General features: G+C 47.6%; 1 protein-coding gene across 11 annotated transcripts in view; it reads left to right on the top strand.

The window, feature by feature from the left end:
- The window catches only part of LOC115166817 (neogenin), a 246,523-nt gene that overhangs the window by 194,053 nt on the left and 27,625 nt on the right, over positions 1–24,845 (top strand). For 8 of the 11 annotated variants that reach the window (XM_029720664.1, XM_029720669.1, XM_029720675.1 and 5 more), the window contains exons 8-13: positions 2,649–2,883; positions 4,045–4,199; positions 11,981–12,129; positions 18,926–19,064; positions 19,227–19,276; positions 24,388–24,532. In XM_029720664.1, coding sequence (XP_029576524.1) covers positions 2,649–2,883; positions 4,045–4,199; positions 11,981–12,129; positions 18,926–19,064; positions 19,227–19,276; positions 24,388–24,532 — 873 coding nt within the window. The remainder of the gene's footprint in view (positions 1–2,648; positions 2,884–4,044; positions 4,200–11,980; positions 12,130–18,925; positions 19,065–19,226; positions 19,277–24,387; positions 24,533–24,845) is intronic. The other 3 variants (XM_029720670.1, XM_029720671.1, XM_029720674.1) reach the window with 1 other exon arrangement.

Raw genomic sequence — 24,845 nt, forward strand, 5'->3', positions numbered from 1 at the left:
TTTTCATCTACTCGCTGTATGCCCGGTGCCAACTTGGACATAGTGGTCCTTAGCACGTGGCCGCATGCCAGCGCCTCGCTAGGCAGCTCAGGAGCCTCTCCACCCAGTTGACTGCCATCTTTCTTCCCCCTTTTCTTTCCCTTTATTACTTCCCTGGCAATTTGCTCCGGGTTCTGTCTCCAACAGAATGGTAATCCTCCAGCTGAGCCTTAAAGCCCAGAGGACCGAGGGGAGCGGGCCAAGCCCCGGCCCAATAGAGTAAGCTTGGGCGATATCCAGATTCATACCTTCATACCGACCTTGTGCCCAACCGGGATATTCGGTTAAACCGGCACGGAACACAAGGGGCGCTGTTTTCAAACCCCACTGAAATCCGAAGGTTAGCAATGCTAAAAAGTCCCATAGAGAATGCTAACTAAATGCTAACAAGCGAGTTGTGAAGATTTTATACAGTCTGACCTAAACTACACAACTAACTCAAAAATGCTACTTACAGTTTGCTGCACACACAAAACAAATATAAGCCACAAGGCTCTTGATCCAAGAGGGGATTCTCTGTAGCTAGATAGCTAACTAGCTACTAAATTAGCAAACCAAATGCACAACTGCAGAGCATTTATCACATTTTAGACAGTTAACTTAATAGTTGTAAGATATCTAGCTGGAAAACATTTAGTTGTGAATTCCATACTGTAACTAGATCACCTGGCACATGCTGCACAACAGTGACTCACAAGGCCCCAGTCTTTTGTTCTAGTGTGCTTGTAAACAAACACCACATGTAAACTTCATAATGAAAAATGATGTGACAGGTGAAATGAACAACACAATCTTTATCTCCTTATGTATTGCACAAGTTGACTGCAGGTATTTACTTAAAAAGGAGTTATAAATATTCACATTTATAAAAAAAAAACTTCATTGGTATTGAAAAAATGTCCCATGGCTTTTTCCAAATACCCCGGTATACCGCCTAAAACCGTCTCTGACCGAGAGCATCCTACGTACACATACAGATATACAGCCGTATAGACACACACACACATACACACACGGCCAAATGGAGACACACACACAAATGGACACACACAACTGTCATAGACATGTCAGGACTGTTTATGATTTGAGGATATGACCTCTGAAAGTCACACGATTGACAGATATGTCAAGTAAACAGTTCCCAATGCTTTCCTGGCGACAGACAGACAGACAGACAGACAGACAGACAGACAGACAGACAGACAGACAGACAGACAGACAGACAGACAGACAGACAGACAGACAGACAGACAGACAGACAGACAGACAGACAGACAGCTCACGCTGTGTACTAGTCAGTAATTGCTGTGAACGATGTCTCCACTGCATTCCGTCTAATGGCTCGTGTCATTACAGAGAAGCTGTAGTGAAATGAACCGGACTTAATGTATTTCCTACAGTTATGAATCAGATGGATGTATATCCTCCTCAGGCCCTCTTTGTAAAATAGCTTTATGTTTATGGAGAGAGCAAGTCCAAGTATTCCCAGTTGTTGGCTGTTTCTGTGATTGAATATTTTGTTGATGATTAGATTGTTTACATTTTATATTGACGTGTATTTTTTATTATGGGAGGTGAGGAGAATTTTCTCTCAGTGCCCAAGGAAAATATGTTGTAACTCTGTGGAATGACACTTATTTATTATCTTCCCTTTACTCAAATATACAGGGGAATCAATTCCAAGTGTGTGGAGTGTGTGCTCATTTATATGTGTAATATACAGTAAATCCCACACCACTCTGTTCAATATCCAAGGTCATGGCACCGCTGGAATCTGTCATATAAACAGATAGTCTAGTCTCGTCGAATAAGCATCTCCTCAGTGTGTCATGATGGATAGATGTACTATGGCCAGCATACATTTGCATATAGAGTTGATATTTCTCTCTATATATATATATTTTCCCCATATGTTCAGTTTTCATACATTTTGGCATTGCCCTCGACTTGATTCCTTTGACCTGCAACCAATGGAAATGCCACAGTCTCTCTGCCATTCTTTCCCTGTGTTGTGTCTGAGTCGTCTGGTATAAAATAGAAAGCAGATATACCCATGTCTAACCACAGATTGTTCTGAGAAAGCACCAAAGGACATTTTTTCACATTGCTGTGGGTAGACTGTGGAATAGCGCCAGTACAAGTGCATTAAAACATTACAGGGTGGGTTTGACAGTTGGTGTGGAGCTCTAAGGTCACCCTTTGCTATGTAGAGTATGTACAAAGTCTAGACTGTATTTTGTATATGTGTTCATACACCGTTCAGTGGTGTTTATTGTGTGTTGCTCCCCTCTTCCATTAGAGATGTTGTGCATGTTTAGTGTCCCTCCTTTTGTGTTGTTGTTTGGTTGTGATTATTCCAGCGTGATATTAGTGTGTTTTTGTGGTTCCTTGTCACGCCGACAGCTGTTTTTTGGTTATGTGGTTGTTATTTTGTGTGTTTCTTCTGTTTTCTTTTTTGTTCTCCTTTATTTCGCTGTCCTTTCCTTTCTCTTCTCTCTGTTCCTTTTGGATGCCGTCCGTCCGTCCATCTCTTCCTCCTCTCTCTTGCTGTCTTCTTCACCTTCATCCACCTCACCCCTACTCATCTCCCTCCCACCCCACCCTCAAAGATGTAGCCCTCCCCACCCCTCCTCCCCCCTCACTGACTCCTGACACTACTGACCATGTAACGCCAGGCTCCAGAGGTGTGGCTAACCCCACTGGCCCCACTCCCTCCGCCCCCCGTGATGTCGTGGCCTCGCTGGTCTCCACCCGCTTCATCAAGCTCACCTGGCGCCCGCCGGCTGAGCCCAACGGAGAAGACCTCACCTACTCTGTCTACTTCAATCAGGAGGGTACCAACAGGTAGGGACCCTACACAGTACAGTATTACACACTACTCAGGGTGTTATAGCGGGTAGGCCCTCTATTCAGTACAGTACAGCATACACACTGCTGAGGGCCCCTATAGCATACACACTGCTGAGGGCCCCTATAGCATACACACTGCTGAGGGCCCCTATAGCATACACACTGCTGAGGGCCCCTATAGCATACACACTGCTGAGGGCCCCTATAGCATACACACTGCTGAGGGCCCCTATAGCATACACACTGCTGAGGGCCCCTATGGCATACACACTGCTGAGGGCCCCTATGGCATACACACTGCTGAGGGCCCCGATAGCATACACACTGCTGAGGGCCCCGATAGCATACACACTGCTGAGGGCCCCGATAGCATACACACTGGCTGAGGGCCCCGATAGCATACACACTGGCTGAGGGCCCCGATAGCATACACACTGGCTGAGGGCCCCGATAGCATACACACTGGCTGAGGGCCCCGATAGCATACACACTGGCTGAGGGCCCCGATAGCATACACACTGCTGAGGGCCCCTATAGCATACACACTGCCCAGTGTACAGGTAGACTCTTGCTATGTAATGGTGTGTAGTCTGTAAATACAACACAGTCCACTCAAGTGATGTAGTATTGCTTGCCTTCTATTGATAGTGTGCACTAACTGGGCTGTTGAGTGTGTGTGTGTGTTCACTAACTTGTCTGTTGTGTGTGTGTTTGTGTGTGTGTTCACTAACTGGGCTGTTGTGTGTGTGTGTGTGTGTGTGCACTAACTGGGCTGTTGAGTGTGTGTGTTTGTGTGTGTGCACTAACTGGGCTGTTGTGTGTGTGTGTGTGTGTGTGTGTGTGTGTGTGTGTGTGTGTGTGTGTGTGTGTGTGTGTGTGTGTGTGTGTGTGTGTGTGTGTGTGTGTGTGCGCTAACTGGGCTGTTGTGTGTGTGTGTGTGTGTGCGCTAACTGGGCTGTTGTGTGTGTGTGTGTGTGTGCGCTAACTGGGCTGTTGTGTGTGTGTGTGTGCGCTAACTGGGCTGTTGTGTGTGTGTGTGTGTGTGTGTGTGTGTGTGTGCGCTAACTGGGCTGGTGTGTGTGTGTGTGTGTGTGTGTGCACTAACTGGGCTGTTGTGTGTGTGTGTGTGTGTGTGTGTGTGTGTGTGTGTCTCAGGGAGCGTATCCTGAACACCAGTCGGCCAGGTGAGATGCAGGTGACCATTCAGAACCTGATGCCCGACTCCAAGTACAAGTTCCGGGTGGTGGCACACAACAAGAACGGCCTGGGAGAGAGCTCTGCCGTCCTCAAGGTGGCCACCCAGGGTGAAGGTAAAACACACACACACAGACAAACATACTGTATACTCTACAAACAAACATAAACACTTACACAGGGGTAAACATGAACCCAGACCACCTTACTGTCGCTCAGAGGACTACAGTCCTCTCCAGGCCGTAGAAAACATCCTCTGTAGTGGTTGTTCATTTCCTTCCATTTCCTTACCTGTGTGTGTGAGGTGTGTGTTTAAACATGGCCTCCCATGCTGTGGCTGAGGAAAGAAGGGTGTGTGTGTATAGTGGGGTATGGTAGGCAGGCTGAATGAAAATACATCCTCCTTCTCTCCAGTTCTCCAATCCGTAATACCTCCTACGTCAAACATTAACACTGTATCCATTCACAGTGTATATCAGGCCTTACTGGAGTGTTTTCCCCTCACAGCTCTACAGTAGACATGCTAAGGGCTTCCCTCTCCATGGTACAGTAGAGGTGAACACCCTCCTATTCATCTCTCCTTCTCTCTCCCTCGTCACGGCTCAGCCTATTCATCTCTCCTTCTCTCTCCCCCGTCACGGCTCAGCCTATTCATCTCTCCTTCTCTCTCCCCCGTCACGGCTCAGCCTATTCATCTCTCCTTCTCTCTCCCCCGTCACGGCTCAGCCTATTCATCTCTCCCCCGTCACGGCTCAGCCTATTCATCTCTCCCCCGTCACGGCTCAGCCTATTCATCTCTACCCCGTCACGGCTCAGCCTATTCATTTCTCCCCCGTCACGGCTCAGCCTATTCATCTCTCCTTCTCTCTCCCCCGTCACGGCTCAGCCTATTCATTTCTCCCCCGTCACGGCTCAGCCTATTCATCTCTCCTTCTCTCTCCCCCGTCACGGCTCAGCCTATTCATCTCTCCCCCGTCACGGCTCAGCCTATTCATCTCTCCTTCTCTCTCTCCCGTCACGGCTCAGCCTATTCATCTCTCCTTCTCTCTCCCCCGTCACGGCTCAGCCTATTCATCTCTCCCTCGTCACGGCTCAGCCTATTCATCTCTCCTTCTCTCTCCCCCGTCACGGCTCAGCCTATTCATCTCTCCTTCTCTTTCCCTCGTCACTGCTCAGCCTATTCATCTCTCCTTCTCTCTCCCCCGTCACGGCTCAGCCTATTCATCTCTCCTTCTCTCTCCCCCGTCACGGCTCAGCCTATTCATCTCTCCCCCGTCACGGCTCAGCCTATTCATCTCTCCTTCTCTCTCCCCCGTCACGGCTCAGCCTATTCATCTCTCCTTCTCTCTCCCCCGTCACGGCTCAGCCTATTCATCTCTCCTTCTCTCTCCCCCGTCACGGCTCAGCCTATTCATCTCTCCTTCTCTCTCCCCCGTCACGGCTCAGCCTATTCATCTCTCCCCCGTCACGGCTCAGCCTATTCATCTCTCCTCCTCTCTCCCCCGTCACGGCTCAGCCTATTAATCTCTCCTCTCTCCCCCGTCACGGCTCAGCCTATTCATCTCTCCTCTCTCCCCCGTCACGGCTCAGCCTATTCATCTCTCCTCTCTCCCCCGTCACGGCTCAGCCTATTAATCTCTCCTCATCTCTCCCCCGTCACGGCTCAGCCTATTCATCTATCCTCCTCTCTCCCTCGTCACGGCTCAGCCTATTAATCTCTCCTCCTCTCTCCCCCGTCACGGCTCAGCCTATTCATCTCTCCTTCTCTGTCCCCCGTCACGGCTCAGCCTATTCATCTCTCCTTCTCTTTCCCTCGTCACGGCTCAGCCTATTCATCTCTCCTTCTTTCTCCCCCGTCACGGCTCAGCCTATTCATCTCTCCTTCTCTCTCCCTCGTCAGGGCTCAGCCTATTCATCTCTCCTTCTCTCTCCCCCATCACGGCTCAGCCTATTCATCTCTCCTTCTCTCTCCCTCGTCACGGCTCAGCCTATTCATCTCTCCTTCTCTCTCCCCCGTCACGGCTCAGCCTATTCATCTCTCCTTCTCTCTCCCCCGTCACGGCTCAGCCTATTCATCTCTCCTTCTCTCTCCCCCGTCACGGCTCAGCCTATTCATCTCTCCTTCTCTCTCCCCCGTCACGGCTCAGCCTATTCATCTCTCCTTCTCTCTCCCCGTCACGGCTCAGCCTATTCATCTCTCCTCTCTCCCCCGTCACGGCTCAGCCTATTCATCTCTCCTCTCTCCCCGTCACGGCTCAGCCTATTCATCTCTCCTTCTCTCTCCCTCGTCACGGCTCAGCCTATTCATCTCTCCTTCTCTCTCCCTCGTCACGGCTCAGCCTATTCATCTCTCCTTCTCTCTCCCTCGTCACGGCTCAGCCTATTCATCTCTCCTTCTCTCTCCCCCGTCACGGCTCAGCCTATTCATCTCTCCTTCTCTCTCCCCCGTCACGGCTCAGCCTATTCATCTCTCCTTCTCTGTCCCCCGTCACGGCTCAGCCTATTCATCTCTCCTTCTCTGTCCCCCGTCACGGCTCAGCCTATTCATCTCTCCTTCTCTGTCCCCCCCGTCACGGCTCAGCCTATTCATCTCTCCTTCTCTCTCCCTCTCCCCCGTCACGGCTCAGCCTATTCATCTCTCCTTCTCTCTCCCCCGTCACGGCTCAGCCTATTCATCTCTCCTTCTCTCCCCCGTCACGGCTCAGCCTATTCATCTCTCCCCCGTCACGGCTCAGCCTATTCATCTCTCCCCCGTCACGGCTCAGCCTATTCATCTCTCCCCGTCACGGCTCAGCCTATTCATCTCTCCCCCGTCACGGCTCAGCCTATTCATCTCTCCCCCGTCACGGCTCAGCCTATTCATCTCTCCCCCGTCACGGCTCAGCCTATTCATCTCTCCTTCTCTCTCCCCCGTCACGGCTCAGCCTATTCATCTCTCCTCTCTCCCCCGTCACGGCTCAGCCTATTCATCTCTCCTTCTCTCTCCCCCGTCACGGCTCAGCCTATTCATCTCTCCTTCTCTCTCCCCCGTCACGGCTCAGCCTATTCATCTCTCCTTCTCTCCCCCGTCACGGCTCAGCCTATTCATCTCTCCCCCGTCACGGCTCAGCCTATTCATCTCTCCCCGTCACGGCTCAGCCTATTCATCTCTCCTTCTCTTTCCCTCGTCACGGCTCAGCCTATTCATCTCTCCTTCTCTGTCCCCCATCACGGCTCAGCCTATTCATCTCTCCCCCGTCACGGCTCAGCCTATTCATCTCTCCTTCTCTCTCCCCCGTCATGGCTCAGCCTATTCATCTCTCCTTCTCTCTCCCTCGTCACGGCTCAGCCTATTCATCTCTCCTTCTCTCTCCCCCGTCACGGCTCAGCCTATTCATCTCTCCTTCTCTCTCCCTCGTCACGGCTCAGCCTATTCATCTCTCCCCCGTCACGGCTCAGCCTATTCATTTCTCCCCCGTCACGGCTCAGCCTATTCATCTCTCCTTCTCTCTCCCCCGTCACGGCTCAGCCTATTCATCTCTCCTTCTCTCTCCCCCGTCACGGCTCAGCCTATTCATCTCTCCTTCTCTCTCCCCCGTTACGGCTCAGCCTATTCATCTCTCCCCCGTCACGGCTCAGCCTATTCATCTCTCCCCCGTCACGGCTCAGCCTATTCATCTCTCCTTCTCTCTCCCTCGTCACGGCTCAGCCTATTCATCTCTCCTTCTCTCTCCCTCGTCACGGCTCAGCCTATTCATCTCTCCTTCTCTCTCCCTCGTCACGGCTCAGCCTATTCATCTCTCCCCCGTCACGGCTCAGCCTATTCATCTCTCCCCCGTCACGGCTCAGCCTATTCATCTCTCCTTCTCTCTCCCCCGTCACGGCTCAGCCTATTCATCTCTCCCCCGTCACGGCTCAGCCTATTCATCTCTCCTTCTCTCTCTCCCGTCACGGCTCAGCCTATTCATCTCTCCTTCTCTCTCCCCCGTCACGGCTCAGCCTATTCATCTCTCCTCTCTCCCCCGTCACGGCTCAGCCTATTCATCTCTCCTTCTCTCTCCCTCGTCACGGCTCAGCCTATTCATCTCTCCTTCTCTCTCCCCCGTCACGGCTCAGCCTATTCATCACTCCTTCTCTCTCCCCCGTCACGGCTCAGCCTATTCATCTCTCCTTCTCTCTCCCCCGTCACGGCTCAGCCTATTCATCTCTCCTTCTCTCTCCCTTGTCACGGCTCAGCCTATTCATCTCTCCTTCTCTCTCCCCCGTCACGGCTCAGCCTATTCATCTCTCCCTCGTCACGGCTCAGCCTATTCATCTCTCCTTCTCTCTCCCCCGTCACGGCTCAGCCTATTCATCTCTCCCTCGTCACGGCTCAGCCTATTCATCTCTCCTTCTCTCTCCCCCGTCACGGCTCAGCCTATTCATCTCTCCTTCTCTCTCCCCCGTCACGGCTCAGCCTATTCATCTCTCCCCCGTCACGGCTCAGCCTATTCATCTCTCCTTCTCTCTCTCCCGTCACGGCTCAGCCTATTCATCTCTCCTTCTCTCTCCCCCGTCACGGCTCAGCCTATTCATCTCTCCCTCGTCACGGCTCAGCCTATTCATCTCTCCTTCTCTCTCCCCCGTCACGGCTCAGCCTATTCATCTCTCCTTCTCTTTCCCTCGTCACTGCTCAGCCTATTCATCTCTCCTTCTCTCTCCCCCGTCACGGCTCAGCCTATTCATCTCTCCTTCTCTCTCCCCCGTCACGGCTCAGCCTATTCATCTCTCCCCCGTCACGGCTCAGCCTATTCATCTCTCCTTCTCTCTCCCCCGTCACGGCTCAGCCTATTCATCTCTCCTTCTCTCTCCCCCGTCACGGCTCAGCCTATTCATCTCTCCTTCTCTCTCCCCCGTCACGGCTCAGCCTATTCATCTCTCCTTCTCTCTCCCCCGTCACGGCTCAGCCTATTCATCTCTCCCCCGTCACGGCTCAGCCTATTCATCTCTCCTCCTCTCTCCCCCGTCACGGCTCAGCCTATTAATCTCTCCTCTCTCCCCCGTCACGGCTCAGCCTATTCATCTCTCCTCTCTCCCCCGTCACGGCTCAGCCTATTCATCTCTCCTCTCTCCCCCGTCACGGCTCAGCCTATTAATCTCTCCTCATCTCTCCCCCGTCACGGCTCAGCCTATTCATCTATCCTCCTCTCTCCCTCGTCACGGCTCAGCCTATTAATCTCTCCTCCTCTCTCCCCCGTCACGGCTCAGCCTATTCATCTCTCCTTCTCTGTCCCCCGTCACGGCTCAGCCTATTCATCTCTCCTTCTCTTTCCCTCGTCACGGCTCAGCCTATTCATCTCTCCTTCTTTCTCCCCCGTCACGGCTCAGCCTATTCATCTCTCCTTCTCTCTCCCTCGTCAGGGCTCAGCCTATTCATCTCTCCTTCTCTCTCCCCGTCACGGCTCAGCCTATTCATCTCTCCTTCTCTTTCCTTCGTCACGGCTCAGCCTATTCATCTCTCCTCTCTCCCCCGTCACGGCTCAGCCTATTCATCTCTCCTTCTCTCTCCACCGTCACGGCTCAGCCTATTCATCTCTCCTTCTCTCTCCCCCGTCACGGCTCAGCCTATTCATCTCTCCCCCGTCACGGCTCAGCCTATTCATCTCTCCTTCTCTCTCCCCCGTCACGGCTCAGCCTATTCATCTCTCCTTCTCTCTCCCCCGTCACGGCTCAGCCTATTAATCTCTCCTCCTCTCTCCCGCCATCACGGCTCAGCCGTTGCCCAGTTTCTGGGTCAGTCTCTTCCTCTCTACCTGTGTCCTTTGCACCTGGCACTCCATAATGTGTGCCGGCGGGAGCCTAACTACCCATGGGGATAGCAAATGGGGCAGCCAGTGCCAGGGACAAATGTGTCTGTCTGTCTGACAGCATCTCTTCTAGGTTATAAATGAAGGTTTAAACTGTTGACCTGATTCCAAGTACCAGACCTGGACCAACCACACTGCATCCCTCACTGTATATAGTTTACACACACCAGACACCTATTATATATACTGACAAATGAGAGCCTCCGTGTACTGCCGGGCATATCTGCAGCTAACACACAGCGAAGGTACATGTTCCTTTCCCTTACAGAAGAATTGGGGTATTTGTCAGTGAAACTGGGGTCTCAAGTATTTTCCATGTTTGATGGACAAAGGCGTAGTTTGTATTACATATAGAAACAACATGGTCTGTCTGTTAAAACACTGCTATTTGTTCCGTGTGTGTGTGTATATACAGTGTATTTTGATTTGTTTAACACTTTTTTGGTTACTCCATGATTCCACATGTGTTATTTCATAGTTTTGAGGTCTTCACTATTATTCTACAATGTAGAAAATAGTAAAAAATAAAGAATGAGTAGGTGTGTCCAAACTTTTGACTGGTACTGTATATACTCTACCATTCAAAAGTTTGGGGTCACTTAGAAATGTCCTTGTTTTTGAAAGAAAATTTAAAAAATTGTCTATTAGTCTTGTCTTCACTGTTGACGTTGAGACTGGTATTTTGTGGGTACTATTTAATGAAGCTGCCAGTTGAGGACTTGTGAGGTGTCTGTTTCTCAAACTAGACACTCTAATGTACTTGTCCTCTTGCTCAGTTGTGCCCTGGGCCCTCCCACTCCTCTTTCTATTCTGGTTAGAGCCAGTTTGCGCTGTTCTGTGAAGGGAGTAGCACACAGCGTTGTACGAGATCTTCACTTTCTTGACAATTCCTCGCATGTAATAGCCTTCATTTCTTAGAACAAGAATAGACTGACGAGTTTCAGAAGAAAGGTCTTTGTTTCTGGCCATTTTGAGCCTGTAATCGGACCCACAAATGCTGATGCTCCAGATACTCAACTAGTCTAAAGAAGGCCAGTTATATTGCTTCTTTAATCTGCACAACAGTTTTCAGCTGTGCTAACATAATTGAAAAAGGGTTTTCTAATGCTCAATTAGCCTTTTAAAATGACAAACTTGGATTAGCTAACACAATGTGCCATTGGAACACAGGAGTGATGGTTGCTGAAAATGGGCCTCTGTACGCCTATGTAGATATTCCATTAAAAATCTGCCGTTTCCAGCTACAATAGTCATTTACAACATTAACAATCTCTACACTGTATTTCTGATCAATTTGATGTTATTTTAATGGACCAAAAATGGGATTTTCTTTCAATAACAAGGACATTTCTAAGTGACCCCACACTTTTGAACGGTAGTGTACATGCATTCACACGACATCCTCAACACCACAGAAGTTCTCTCTTGAGGACTAGGTATGGTTAATGATGCATTACATTTGCCACACAGCTCAGTTTCTCAGACCCTTTCGTTTATCCCTCTAGAGACTACATCCTCTAGTAGATGTGTGGCTCTCCACACCTGCTACCACAGTCTCGTGTTAAACAGCTACGCCGGCCGGCACCAGAGCTGTTAATTGAATGTAATGACTCACGTCCCTGTAGAGCAAACAACAATGGAAACACCCCCCTCCCTTCTCAACCACTTGGTTTAGTCCCAGCCGCTCTCTCTCGGCTAACCAATTCCAATTAACTTAATACTTCAAATAAATTCCTCTGTAAACCAAGCATGACCCTGTCTCTCCCCGCTCCCCCCTCTCACCTACTGGAATACCATGCTAGGGGGATTCGTGGGATGATGTGGGGGAATGACCACAGCATGTGTGTCAGGCTTTGCGGTTACAGAAATAAACAGGGGGACATTCCAAAATGTCAGTCTTTCAAATTGGGACCGAATGGTCTCCAAGTGATTGAATGAGTGTGGTTTTGTGCAAGTGTGGTTTTATGATATGGCTTACATATGAAAAAAGATTTGGGGGTAAAATGCCTTCCTGTGTCGTTTTTATTTTAGGATTCATACTAAGTGTCCGCTGTTTCCTTTGGTGTTTCCAGTGCAGGTTCCTGGCCCCGCCCCCAACCTCCAGGCTGTGTCGACCACACCCACCTCCGTCACCCTCAGCTGGGACACGCCCCTCACTGGCAACGGCGACGTCCTCACCTACAAGGTCTACTACATGGAGAAGGGTCTGGACCTGGAACAGGTAAGACCCAGTGTGATGGGTTGGGAGTTGGATGGCCCTATATGTTGAAATAGTGATCATCATATTCTGTGTGAGAGATTAGTCTTGTGATGGTGTAACAACAAGACTGCAAACAAGCAAAACAGAACAGCGAAATTAACCGTTGCTTTTTCCGGCTTAGCATCAGCGATATATCAGCACCATATAGCCCATTGAAGTGTCCCAGCTCTGTCACAGCCCAGTAGACTGCCTTGAAACTCCTGTTCCCCGAAGCTCCAAAGCCTCTGCTCTATTCCCACTCTATCAGAAAGCTGGCAGCACCACCCTCCCTATTCCCCAGTCTCCCAGCAGGCCACAGTGCAGCGCACCGCAGCACAGCCTCCTGAGTCATCCAGCCCTGCCAGCCCAACCAGCCAGGCGTTAAAGAGCCTTTAATATGATAATGGATGAAATGTCAGCCAGCACAACGAGTAATGATGCTGTTGCTGCTGCCATCCCTCGCTCCCTAGAGGAGAGAGAGAGAGGCTGACAGGAAGAGAAGAGGCTGATCAGACTATCTCTTTATCTGAAAAGAGAGGAACAAAGGTTGAATCCAGAGAACAGGGTAGCTAACGGGGTGTTAGAGTGGATGAATTATTGAGACGGGGAAGGCTTCAGGAAGTGGCATGTCTACAGGGAGGAAGCTGTCACAATGGCGCGCCTGACTTCAGTTGAACAGTTAGACACTGTGGTTTTACTACCCAGGGATGAAGATTAGGGCGGTCCCCAAATAGAAGGGGCTCTTTAAAATAAGTAGCTAGGTTTCCATCCAATTGGCAACAGATTTTTATGCAAATATTCAAAAATCTGCATCTGAACAATATGCGCATTTTCACACCAGATAACTGTTTCTATCAAATTTACTTGTTGCGGTTAAAAGGCTGTGCGTGATGACGTAGTGCCCATAAATTAACTTTTGCGCTTAAACTCCCATGTACCGAAAAAAAAAAAAAAAAAAAGTGAAATGTGTTTCTATCGCATTTCCAACGACTGATGGTTTTGTCACAAAAAATTTTGCGTTATATAGTGAATGTGCCAACTCTGGTCTTGGCATGTGCACTATAGACAACAGCTCGCTGATACAATGTGTGTGTAGCTTACATGTTAAGATTATTATGGACAAAAAGAGCAAGATTATTTTATCATCATGTCATCAGTACATTTTGTCATCAGAATTAGACCCTTGATATTTATTGGAAAGGAGCATGAAGCTCATCACCGTGCGCTTTCACCACCCTGTGAAGTTCATCATAAAAGAAAAGATTAAGAACAGACACTGGCCTTGAAGGCAGAGTTCCTCTGTCCAGTGTCTGTGTTCTTCTGCCCATTTTCATCTTTTCTTTTTATTGGCCAGTCTAAGATATGGCTTTTTCTTTACAACTCTGCCTAGAAGGCCAGCATCCCAGAGTCGCCTCTTCACTGTTGACGTTGAGACTGGTGTTTTGTGGGTACTATTTAATGAAGCTGCCAGTTGAGGACTTGTGAGGCGTCTGTTATTTCAAACTAGACACTCTAATGTACTTGTCCTCTTGCTCAGTGGTGCACCGGTGCCTCCCACTCTTTCTATTCTGGTTAGAGCCAGTTTGCGCTGTTCTGTGAAGGGAGTAGTACACAGCGTTGTACGAGATCTTCAGTTTCTTGGCAATTTCTCACATGGAATAGCCTTAATTTCTCAGAACAAGAATAGACTGATGAGTTTCAGAAGCAAGTCATTTGTTTCTGGACATTTTGAGCCTGTACTCAAACCCACAAATGCTGATGCTCCGGATACTCAACTAGTCTAAAGAAGGCCAGTTTTATTGCTGCTTTAATCAGCACAAGTTTTTAGCTGTGCTAACATAATTTCAAAAGGGTTTTCAAATGATCAATTAGCCTTTTTAAAATGATAAACTTGGATTAGCTAACACAACCTGCCATTGGAACACAGGAGTTTCTGATAATGGGTCTCTGTATGCCTATGTAGATATTCCATTTAAAATCAGCCATTTCCAGCTACAATAGTCATTTACAACATTAACAATGTCTACACTAGGGATGCACGATATATCGGTGAACATATCGTAATCGGACGATATTAGCTAAAAACGCCAACATCGGTATCGGCCTATGTCTAGTTTAACACCCGATGTACAAAACTGATGTCAAAGCTGATGTGCATACCTATTTAACGAAGGCACATGACGTAATGGTGCCACGTAACATTTTGCGCTATAAGTGCAACATAGCATTCCTAAACTAGCCCACAATCTCTGCTGTGTGGATCGAGTAGTCAACAAGTCATTTGAAAAAGTAAGAACATTTCAATGAGACAACTCAAAGGCGAAATCCATTAAAGCCAATATAATGGAATTCTTTGCCCTTGACAATCAACCGTTCTCTGTCGTGGGTGATGTTAGCTTTCGCCGACTGGTCGAGCACCGGCACACTACCAAGTGCGCTATTTTTCAGATGTTGCCCTACCGGAGTTACACAGTAATAGCGTCACTATTAGCTTCACGACATACTATGGAACACCGTTTGGGTCTTTGCGTGTCAAAAAATATACCGTAGCACTGTCAAAGCTGTACTAAAAAGTCTGCAGACAAGCAAACATCGGCCACGAACGATGTGTTTACAATACCGCGTTAGTAATAAAGCATCATTTGTTCGACTGCAACATCTGGGGTAGCTAGCTTTAGCTTGGTACCTAGCTAGCACCAATACAACCAGCCTGAGAACTGCAGTCATTTTCATTATTCTTAGCAATGATTTAGGAATCCTTGTGAGTACGTACTAGCTAGGTTGCCACTTGTTGTTCGCCTATTGAAATTGAACTTCAGTTCATGAAATAAATAGCTAGCCAGCTACTTAACCCTGTTGCCCAAAGCTAACGTTATAAGCAGCCAGCTAGCTTCATCTGGCTAGTGAGGCTCGACCTGACCAGGTTATGCGTTGTGAAGCTAGCCACAATAAGGATTAAGTGTAACCGATGTGAAATGGCTAGTTAGTTAGCGGTGGTGCGCGCTAATAGCGTTTCAATCAGTGACGTCACTCGCTCTGAGACTTGAAGGGTTTCCCCTTGCGTTGCAAGGGCCGCGGCTTTTGTGGCGCGATGGGTAACGATGCTTCGTGGGTGTCAGTTGTTGTGTGCAAGGGTCCCTGGTTCCAGCCCAGGTTGGGGCGAAGAGAGGGACGGAACCTACACTGTTACATAGGCACAATAGTGGAATTTGCGGTTTGCCTTCAAAATAAAAGTATGTCATTGACAGTGATGCAAATGTGGCTAGCTTCACAACACATAACCTGGTCAGGTCGAGCCTCACTAGCCAGATGAAGCTAGCTGGCTGCTTATAACGTTAGCTTTGGGCAACAGGGTTAAGGTAGAGTTATGCCTATCTATTTTAAAGGATAATCGCAAAGTCCACTATTGTGGCTAATCCTTATTGTGGCTAGCTTCACATAGATGGGTCCGACCACCATTAATGAAATATGAACTGTCTTATAAATTAGTTGTTTTAGATGGTAGCTAGCTCACTATAGCTATTGAAACAGATTCATGTTATTTGACACGTCTAATAGTGTTATTTTACGTGCATATCTTTTTGACACGCAAAGACCCAAACGGCCTTCCATAGAAATCTTCGTTGAAAATTAAACGACTGAACAAATGAACAATGAAACAGCACAGCAAGTAAGTGAAAGAAATAGGTTTTGATTATGTTTTACTGGTAATGGGACATGCATAAATGCCAACAAAATAACTTTTTGCTGTGTGTGTGTAACCTTTATTTAACTAGGCAAGTCAGTTAAGAACAAATTCTTATTTACAATAATGACCCGGACGATGCTGGGCCAATTGTGCGCCGCCCGATAGGACTCCCAATCACGGCCCGATGTGATACACCCTGGATTCGAATCAGGGACTGTAGTGAAGCCTCTTGCACTGAGATGTAGTGCCTTGGACCGCTGCGTCCATGTGTGTGTGTTAACTATTTAACTGTACTAGAATGCTTATCGGTATTGGGTTTTTTTTAGCAAGGAAAATATCAGTATCGTATCGGCCAAAAGTGTCTCATCGGTGCATCACTAGTCGACACTATTTCTGATCAATTTTATGTGATTTTGATTGACAAAACAAGGACATTTCTAAGTGACCCCAAACTTTTGAACGGTAGTGTAGGTGTCAGAAGGGAGGAAGCAGAAAAGTAGTTGTCATCCGCATGGCAATGGTGGGAGAGACCATGTGAGGATATGACGGAGCCGAGTGACTTGGTGTATAGAGAGAAGAGGGCCAAGAACCGAGCCCTTGGGGACACCAGTAGTGAGAGTACGTAGTGCAGACACAGATCCTCTCCATGTCATGTGATTGCTATTATATCAATATTTGCGCATAAAGGTGTTTCCACCAGCATTTCGCTCATAATTAATTTTTACTGACACAAGAAGATCCCACCTTGTCTAGCGAATTTTGTTTTCTGGACATTTGGAAAGTTTAACGACAAATTAGCTCTTTCCATCAGGGCTGTCGTGACATTTTGTATCTAACATGGACTTTACTGCATGAAAAGGTGGATGGAGACCTGGTTAGTGTCTCTATACAGTATACAAAAGGGCTGAATGAAAATTAGCTTATTTTTAGATATGGTGGGTGAGTGGGTTTATGCGGGTGCAGGGGTTATGTGTGTGGCAGTAGCAGCTGTACTAGTGGTGGTGGTGGTGGTGGTGGCGGCGGCGGCAGCAGTAGTGGTAGTAGTGGTGGTAGTAGTTGTGGTGATGATAGTAGTAGTGGTGGTGATTGTGATAGTGGTAGTAATGATAGTAGTAGTAATAATGATAGTGGTGGTGACAGTAATAATAATGGTGGTGATGGTGGTAGGAGGGGTGATAGTAGTGGGGGTGGTAGTGGTAGCGATGGTGGTGTTAGTAGTACTAGTTTTGGTGATAGTAGTACTAGTTGTGGTGATAGTAGTACTAGTTGTGGTGATAGTAGTACTAATTGTGGTGATAGCAGTACTAATTGTGGTGGTGATAGTAGTACTAGTTGTAGTGGTGATAGTAGTAGTAGTGGTGATACTACTACTACTACTACTACTACTACTACTACTACCACCACTACTACAACTAGTACTACTATCACCACCACAACTAGTACTAGTTGTAGTGGTGATGGTGGTGGTGGTGGTAGTAGTAGTAGTAGTGGTGGTGGTAGTACTAGTGGGGGTGGTGGTGATAGTAGTGATGGTAGTACTAGTTGTGGTGGTAGTGATAGTAGTACTAGTTGTAGTGGTGGTAGTAGTAGTAGTACTAGTTGTGGTGGTGGTAGTAGTGATAGTTGTGGTGGTGGTAGTAGTACTTGTTGTGGTGGTGGTGATAGTGATAGTAGTAGTGGTGATGATAGTAGTAGTGGTGGTGATTGTGATAGTGGTAGTAATGATAATGGTGGTGATGGTGGTAGGAGGGGTGATGATAGTGGTGGTGGTAGTGGTAGCAATGGTGGTGTTAGTAGTACTAGTTGTGGTGATAGTAGTACTAGTTGTGGTGATAGTAGTACTAGTTGTGGTGATAGTAGTACTAGTTGTGGTGATAGTGGTACTAGTTGTGGTGATAGTAGTACTAGTTGTAGTGGTGATAGTAGTGGTGATGGTGGTGGTGGTGGTGGTAGTACTAGTGGTGGTAGTGATAGTAGTACTAGTTGTGGTGGTAGTGATAGTACTAGTTGTGGTGGTAGTGATAGTCATACTAGTTGTGGTAGTAGTACTAGTTGTGGTGGTAGTGATAGTACTAGTTGTGGTGGTGGTAGTAGTGATAGTAGTACTAGTTGTGGTAGTAGTAGTGGTGATAGTAGTACTAGTTGTGGTGGTAGTACTAGTTGTGGTGATAGTAGTAGTAGTGGTGATAGTAGTACTAGTTGTTGTGGTGGTGATAGTAGTACTAGTGGTGGTGGTAGTAGTAGTGGTGGTGGTAGTGGTGGTGGTGATAGTAGTACTAGTTGTGGTGGTGATAGTAGTACTAGTTGTGGTGGTGATAGTAGTAGTTGTGGTAGTAGTAGTGATAGTAATACTAGTTGTTGTGGTATTAGTAGTAGTGGTGATAGTAGTAGTGAGAGTAGTAGAAGTAGTGGTGGTGGTAGTGGTGATAGTAGTACTAGTTGTGGTGGTAGTAGTAGTAGTAGTAGTAGTAGTAGTAGTAGTAGTAGTAGTAGTAGTAGTAGTAGTAGTAGTAGTAGTAGTAGTAGTAGTAGTAGTAGTAGTAGTAGTAGTAGTAGTAGTAGTAGTAGTAGTAGTAGTAGTAGTAGTAGTAGTAGTAGTAGTAGTAGTAGTAGTAGTGGTGATTGTGGTGGTGGTGATAGTAGTAGTAGTAGTATTGGTGGTGATAGTGGTAGGGGTGATAGTAGTAGTGGGGGTGATAGTAGTAGTAGTGGTGGTGGTGGTACATTTTACATTTACATTTTAGGCATTTAGCAGACGCTCTTATCCAGAGCGACTTACAGTAGTGAATACATACATTCCATAATTTTTTCCCGCATACTGGTCCCCCGTGGGAATCGAACCCACAACCCTGGCGTTGCAAACACCATGCTCTACCAACTGAGCCACACGGGACCAGGTAGTGGTGATAGTGGTAGTGGTGTTAGTAGTAATTGTAGCGGTGGTATTAGTAGCGGTGGTGATAGTAGTGATGGTGATGGTAGTAGTAGTGGTGATGGTGGTAGTAGTAGTACAAAACAAGGAAAAGTACAAAATAAATCTATAGAAGCACTACTTAACTTTGTGTACCACGTCTCTTTTCAACCTCTCAGGACATAGACGCTGGAGCTCTGTCCTACACCTTGATGGGTCTGAAGAAGTTCACAGAGTACAGCATCAGAGTGGTGGCCTTCAACAAGCACGGCCCGGGAGTGTCCACAGCAGACATCACCGTCACCACCCTGTCTGATGGTAAGCAGGGGACAGATGAAGGAGCGGAACTCTTCCTCTCATAGGAGAAATGGGTAGATCACAACGGGCTCCTTTGGAAGAGGAAGAGGTTAAAGACCTGGTGTGTTGAGGTGATCACTCTTGAGTTCTAAAGAGTAAAACACCTTGTTTTTACCCCTACAGTTCCCAGTGCCCCTCCTCAAAACCTCACTGTGGAAGTTCACAACTCAAAGGTAAGCACTAGTCAGGCACTTCTCTTTAGCACACAGACACTCTCCCTACCTCACAGGTGATGTGATAGCTGTGGGCCTAACCCTGTTTTCCATGCCATTAGCTCTTGTCAGTGGGCTCAGCTCATACTCAGACTGCTAGCGTTGTGCTTGAATCCTGTATCGATCCACCCAGCAAGCGGCTGGAGACTGGGCCTGTCTGAAGGCTTTTGTCTCTCTCTCTCTATCACACCTCCTGTTCAACTCCTACAGCCTCACCCATCTAGAGGCTCATCTCCCACAGGAAGGCTTTCTATCCAGCTTACTTGTGTCCGTTTGTGAATGAGTCAGGAATCAGGACCTCTTGCTGCTGCAGCACATGGAGATGTGTTAAACTGAGTCAGGACCTCTTGCTGCTGCAGCACATGGAGATATTAAACTTCCTCCTCAGCCTGAAGTGTCCCCACTGAAGCCAGCCAATAGCTAGGTTTTCCCGTGTCGCCAACTGGTAAGACGCTTCAGGAGGGTGGTCACGTGTGCTATCAAGGCAGAGGTCCTGGGTTGGAGCCTCGACATGAGCCCAATCAGGAGGAAGTGGTACTCGCTAAGCAAGCAGTGTGACGTCCTTTACACTGGCTATAGTAGCAAAATCAATCTCTAACCTGCCTCCTCCTTTAAAGGTTTAGATGTTGCTAGTTGTAAATATCTCTTAGTAACAGTATAAAGATGGGCGGTGTATTTAGTACCACTATAGAGATGGGGGGTATATTTAGCACCACTTTAGAGATGGGGGGTATATTTAGTACCACTATAGAGATGGGCGGGGTGTATTTAGTACCACTATAGAGATGGGCGGGGTGTATTTAGTACCACTATAGAGATGGGGGGTGTATTTAGTACCACTATAGAGATGGGGGGTGTATTTAGTACCACTATAGAGATGGGGGGTGTATTTAGTACCACTATAGAGATGGGCGGGGTGTATTTAGTACCACTATAGAGATGGGGGGTGTATTTAGTACCACTATAGAGATGGGGGGTGTATTTAGTACCACTATAGAGATGGGCGGGGTGTATTTAGTACCACTATAGAGATGGGCGGGGTGTATTTAGTACCACTATAGAGATGGGCGGGGTGTATTTAGTACTACTATAGAGATGGGCGGGGTGTATTTAGTACCACTATAGAGATGGGCGGGGTGTATTTAGTACCACTATAGAGATGGGCGGGGTGTATTTAGTACCACTATAGAGATGGGCGGGGTGTATTTAGTACCACTATAGAGATGGGCGGGGGGTATTTAGTACCACTATAGAGATGGGGGGGGGGGGTGTATTTAGTACCGCTATAGAGATGTGGGGGTGTATTTAGTACCACTATAGAGATGGGCGGGGTGTATTTAATACCACTATAGAGATGGGGGGGTGTATTTAGTACCACTATAGAGATGGGCGGGGTGTATTTAGTACCACTATAGAGATGGGCGGGGTGTATTTAGTACCACTATAGAGATGGGGGGTGTATTTAGTACCACTATAGAGATGGGCGGGGTGTATTTAGTACCACTATAGAGATGGGGGGGGGGGGGGGGGTGTATTTAGTACCACTATAGAGATGGGGGGGTGTATTTAGTACCACTATAGAGATGGGCGGGGTGTATTTAATACTACTATAGATATGGGGGTGGGGTGTATTTAGTACCACTATAGAGATCGGCGGGGTGTATTTAGTACCACTATAGAGATGGGCGGGGTGTATTTAGTACCACTATAGAGATGGGGGGTGTATTTAGTACCACTATAGAGATGGGCGGGGTGTATTTAGTACCACTATAGAGATGGGCGGGGTGTATTTAGTACCACTATAGAGATGGGCGGGGTGTATTTAGTACCACTATAGAGATGGGGGGTGTATTTAGTACCACTATAGAGATGGGCGGGGTGTATTTAGTACCACTATAGAGATGGGCGGGGTGTATTTAGTACCACTATAGAGATGGGCGGGGTGTATTTAGTACCACTATAGAGATGGGCGGGGTGTATTTAGTACCACTATAGAGATGGGCGGGGTGTATTTAGTAATACTATAGAGATGGGCGGGGTGTATTTAGTACCACTATAGCGATGGGCAGGGTGTATTTAGTACCACTAGAGATGGGCAGGGTGTATTTAGTACCACTATAGAGATGGGGGGTGTATTTAGTACATTTACATTTTTACATTTTAGTCATTTTAGCAGACGCTCTTATCCAGAGCGACTTACAGTAGTGAATGCATACATTTCATACATTTTTTTTCTTTTTTTCTGTGCTGCCCCCTCGTGGGAATCGAACCCACAACCCTTGCATTGCAAACACCATGCTCTACCAACTGAGCTACAGGGTACCACTATAGAGATGGGGGGTGTATTTAGTACCACGTATTTAGAAATGGATTCAGTCTGACTTGCATCTAGAACTGGTTTGTGACCTTATTTGTTCTATTTACTGGTCAATCAGATCAGGTTTTGCTTTATTCTTTCTTTGTCAGACTTGTACTGTTTGATACCCAGTAATGAATGGCCTTATATGGATGAATACATTATGAATATCATTATAAAATACATTTCTAATTAGATTAAAACACAAAATGCAATTTCTCATTTTAATTGTTTAATTTGCTCTGTCCTGTGGGCCGTGTCAGCCAGCCAGGCCTGAGGGGTGAAAACTAACATACAAGGGGAAGTGTAGTCTCAACATGTGAACCACAAACCCCCCGCCCCCCTCAATTTAACTTATATTTTAGAGAAGGGGGGAAGGGGTGAGGGGAAAGAATGTCGCTGAAATCAGAACGCACAATAAGAAAATGGAAATAAACTAATTGAACACACTTAGCACAGATTTCATTCGTACTGTTCCCCCAACTCACGGATGTGTGTTAGTGTTGGCGCGCCTGTGTGTGTTTTTGTGCGTGTGTGTGTGAGCGACAGTGGGTTAGTGTTAATTAACTCCTCTCTCACGCTGAGTTCCCCCCACCGGTCCCTACACACACACACACACTCTACAGTATCTCTCCTCCCTCCCTCCACACCATCCCACAGTGCACTGCAGGGCCTGCAGCTAAGGACCTGAATCCATCGCGCTCTCTCCCTCTCCCTCTCCCTCTCTCTCGCTGGGAGCCACTCCTCTCACCAGGGCTCCTCTCCTCCACTCTTTATTTATTATTAATGTCTTTATTTCCTCCTTTCTCCAACAGACAGCCTGTACTCTTCTCCTTCACCACTATATTATCCTCCTAACATCAGTCTGCTTTAAGGCCGGTGCAAGGCTTTGTGAGGCTGGTATAAGACTGGTGCAAGGCTTTGAGGCTGGTATAAGACTGGTGCAAGGCTTTGTGAGGCTGGTATAAGACTGGTGCAAGGCTTTGTGAGGCTGGTATAAGACTGGTGCAAGGCTTTGTGAGGCTGGTATAAGACTGGTGCAAAGTTTTGTGAGGCTGGTATAAGACTGGTGCAAAGTTTTGTGAGGCTGGTATAAGACTGGTGCAAGGCTTTGTGAGGCTGGTATAAGACTGGTGCAAGGCTTTGTGAGGCTGGTATAAGACTGGTGCAAGGCTTTGTGAGGCTGGTATAAGACTGGTGCAAGGCTTTGTGAGGCTGGTATAAGACTGGTATAAGACTGGTGCAAGGCTTTGTGAACCTGGTATAAGGCTGGTGCAAGGCTTTGTGAGGCTGGCATAAGACTGGTGCAAGGCTTTGTGAGTCTGGTATAACACTGGTGCAAGGCTTTGTGAGACTGGTATAAGACTGGTGCAAGGCTTTGTGAGGCTGGTATAAGACTGGTGCAAAGTTTTGTGAGGCTGGTATAAGACTGGTGCAAGGCTTTGTGAGGCTGGTATAAGACTGGTGCAAGGCTTTGTGAGGCTGGTATAAGACTGGTGCAAGGCTTTGTGAGGCTGGTATAAGACTGGTGCAAGGCTTTGTGAGGCTGGTATAAGACTGGTATAAGACTGGTGCAAGGCTTTGTGAACCTGGTATAAGGCTGGTGCAAGGCTTTGTGAGGCTGGTATAAGGCCGGTGCAAGGCTTTGTGAGGCTTGTATAAGACTGGTATAAGACTGGTGCAAGGCTTTGTGAGACTGGTATAAGACTGGTGCAAGGCTTTGAGGCTGGTATAAGACTGGTGCAAGGCTTTGAGGCTGGTATAAGACTGGTGCAAGGCTTTGTGAGGCTGGTATAAGACTGGTGCAAGTCTTTGTGAGGCTGGTATAAGCCTGGTGCAAGGCTTTGTGAGGCTGGTATAAGACTGGTGCAAGGCTTTGTGAAGCTGGTATAAGACTGGTGCAAGGCTTTGTGAGGCTGGTATAAGACTGGTGCAAGGCTTTGTGAGGCTGGTATAAGACTGGTGCAAGGCTTTGTGAGGCTGGTATAAGACTGGTATAAGACTGGTGCAAGGCTTTGTGAGACTGGTATAAGACTGGTGCAAGGCTTTGTGAGGCTGGTATAAGACTGGTGCAAGGCTTTGTGAGACTGGTATAAGACTGGTGCAAGGCTTTGTGAGACTGGTATAAGACTGGTGCAAGGCTTTGTGAGACTGGTATAAGACTGGTGCAAGGCTTTGTGAGGCTGGTATAAGACTGGTGCAAGGCTTTGTGAGGCTGGTATAAGACTGGTGCAAGGCTTTGTGAGGCTGGTATAAGACTGGTGCAAGGCTTTGTGAGGCTGGTATAAGACTGGGGCAAGGCTTTGTGAGGCAGGTGTAATGTCGCCTTTTGACCTTACACCAGCCTTGGTCAGGTTAGCCCTGTGACGTCAATGTCACAGCGAGTGGTGTTACTGGACACCAATGGTGTGTATTGCCATAACCACCCACTCATTGCCCTGGTGTGATTTTATCTGCAAAGTCCTGGGGTTGTCATTCCACCTCTAAAGTCAATGGTAGTAGCTAGAGATTATTCAGTATTGTCCTTGGGTTGGGCTCGATTCCATTGCAATTCAGGAAGTGAAATGAAATTTGTGAATGGAAAAAGTTGACATTGAAAACAAAGGGTCAGTTTTCTGTGAATATGACCATTTCCCTGTGGTTCAGCAGTAGAAACTGTAACCCCCCGTGTCTTAGTTTATGTACTCACTGTGTGTCGTTCCACCCCCCTACCCAGAGCATCATGGTCCGGTGGCAGCCCCCGCCACCAGGCGCCCAGAACGGCGAGATCACTGGGTATAAGATCCGTTACCGGAAAGGAACGCGGAAGAGCGAGGCGGCAGAAACCACGGGAGGCACCCAGCTCTTCCAACTCATTGACGGTAAGCTCTCCTATAATACCAAATCACATACTCATCACGTACTCATCACATGACTCATTGTGGAGTTGAAGTAGTCATGCACATGCAGTATCTTCCATGGGAAGTCATGTGATTAGTGATTAGCATGTACTAAAACAAGTCTCGTTTTCAGATAGGCCGACAGTTCTGTGGCTACTGCTGCTAGTTTAGCTTTTGGAGCCAATTGGAAGTCTCTAAGTTGAATACTGTTGTCCCTTAGGACCAGATATTGTATCACTGGAGTGCTTTTCATCTGAGCCTTTTGTCTGGCATGTTGTTTGGAATCATCATTTTC

Source organism: Salmo trutta, chromosome 29, assembly GCF_901001165.1.
Source record: "Salmo trutta chromosome 29, fSalTru1.1, whole genome shotgun sequence".
NCBI classification, from domain to species: Eukaryota; Metazoa; Chordata; class Actinopteri; order Salmoniformes; family Salmonidae; genus Salmo; species Salmo trutta.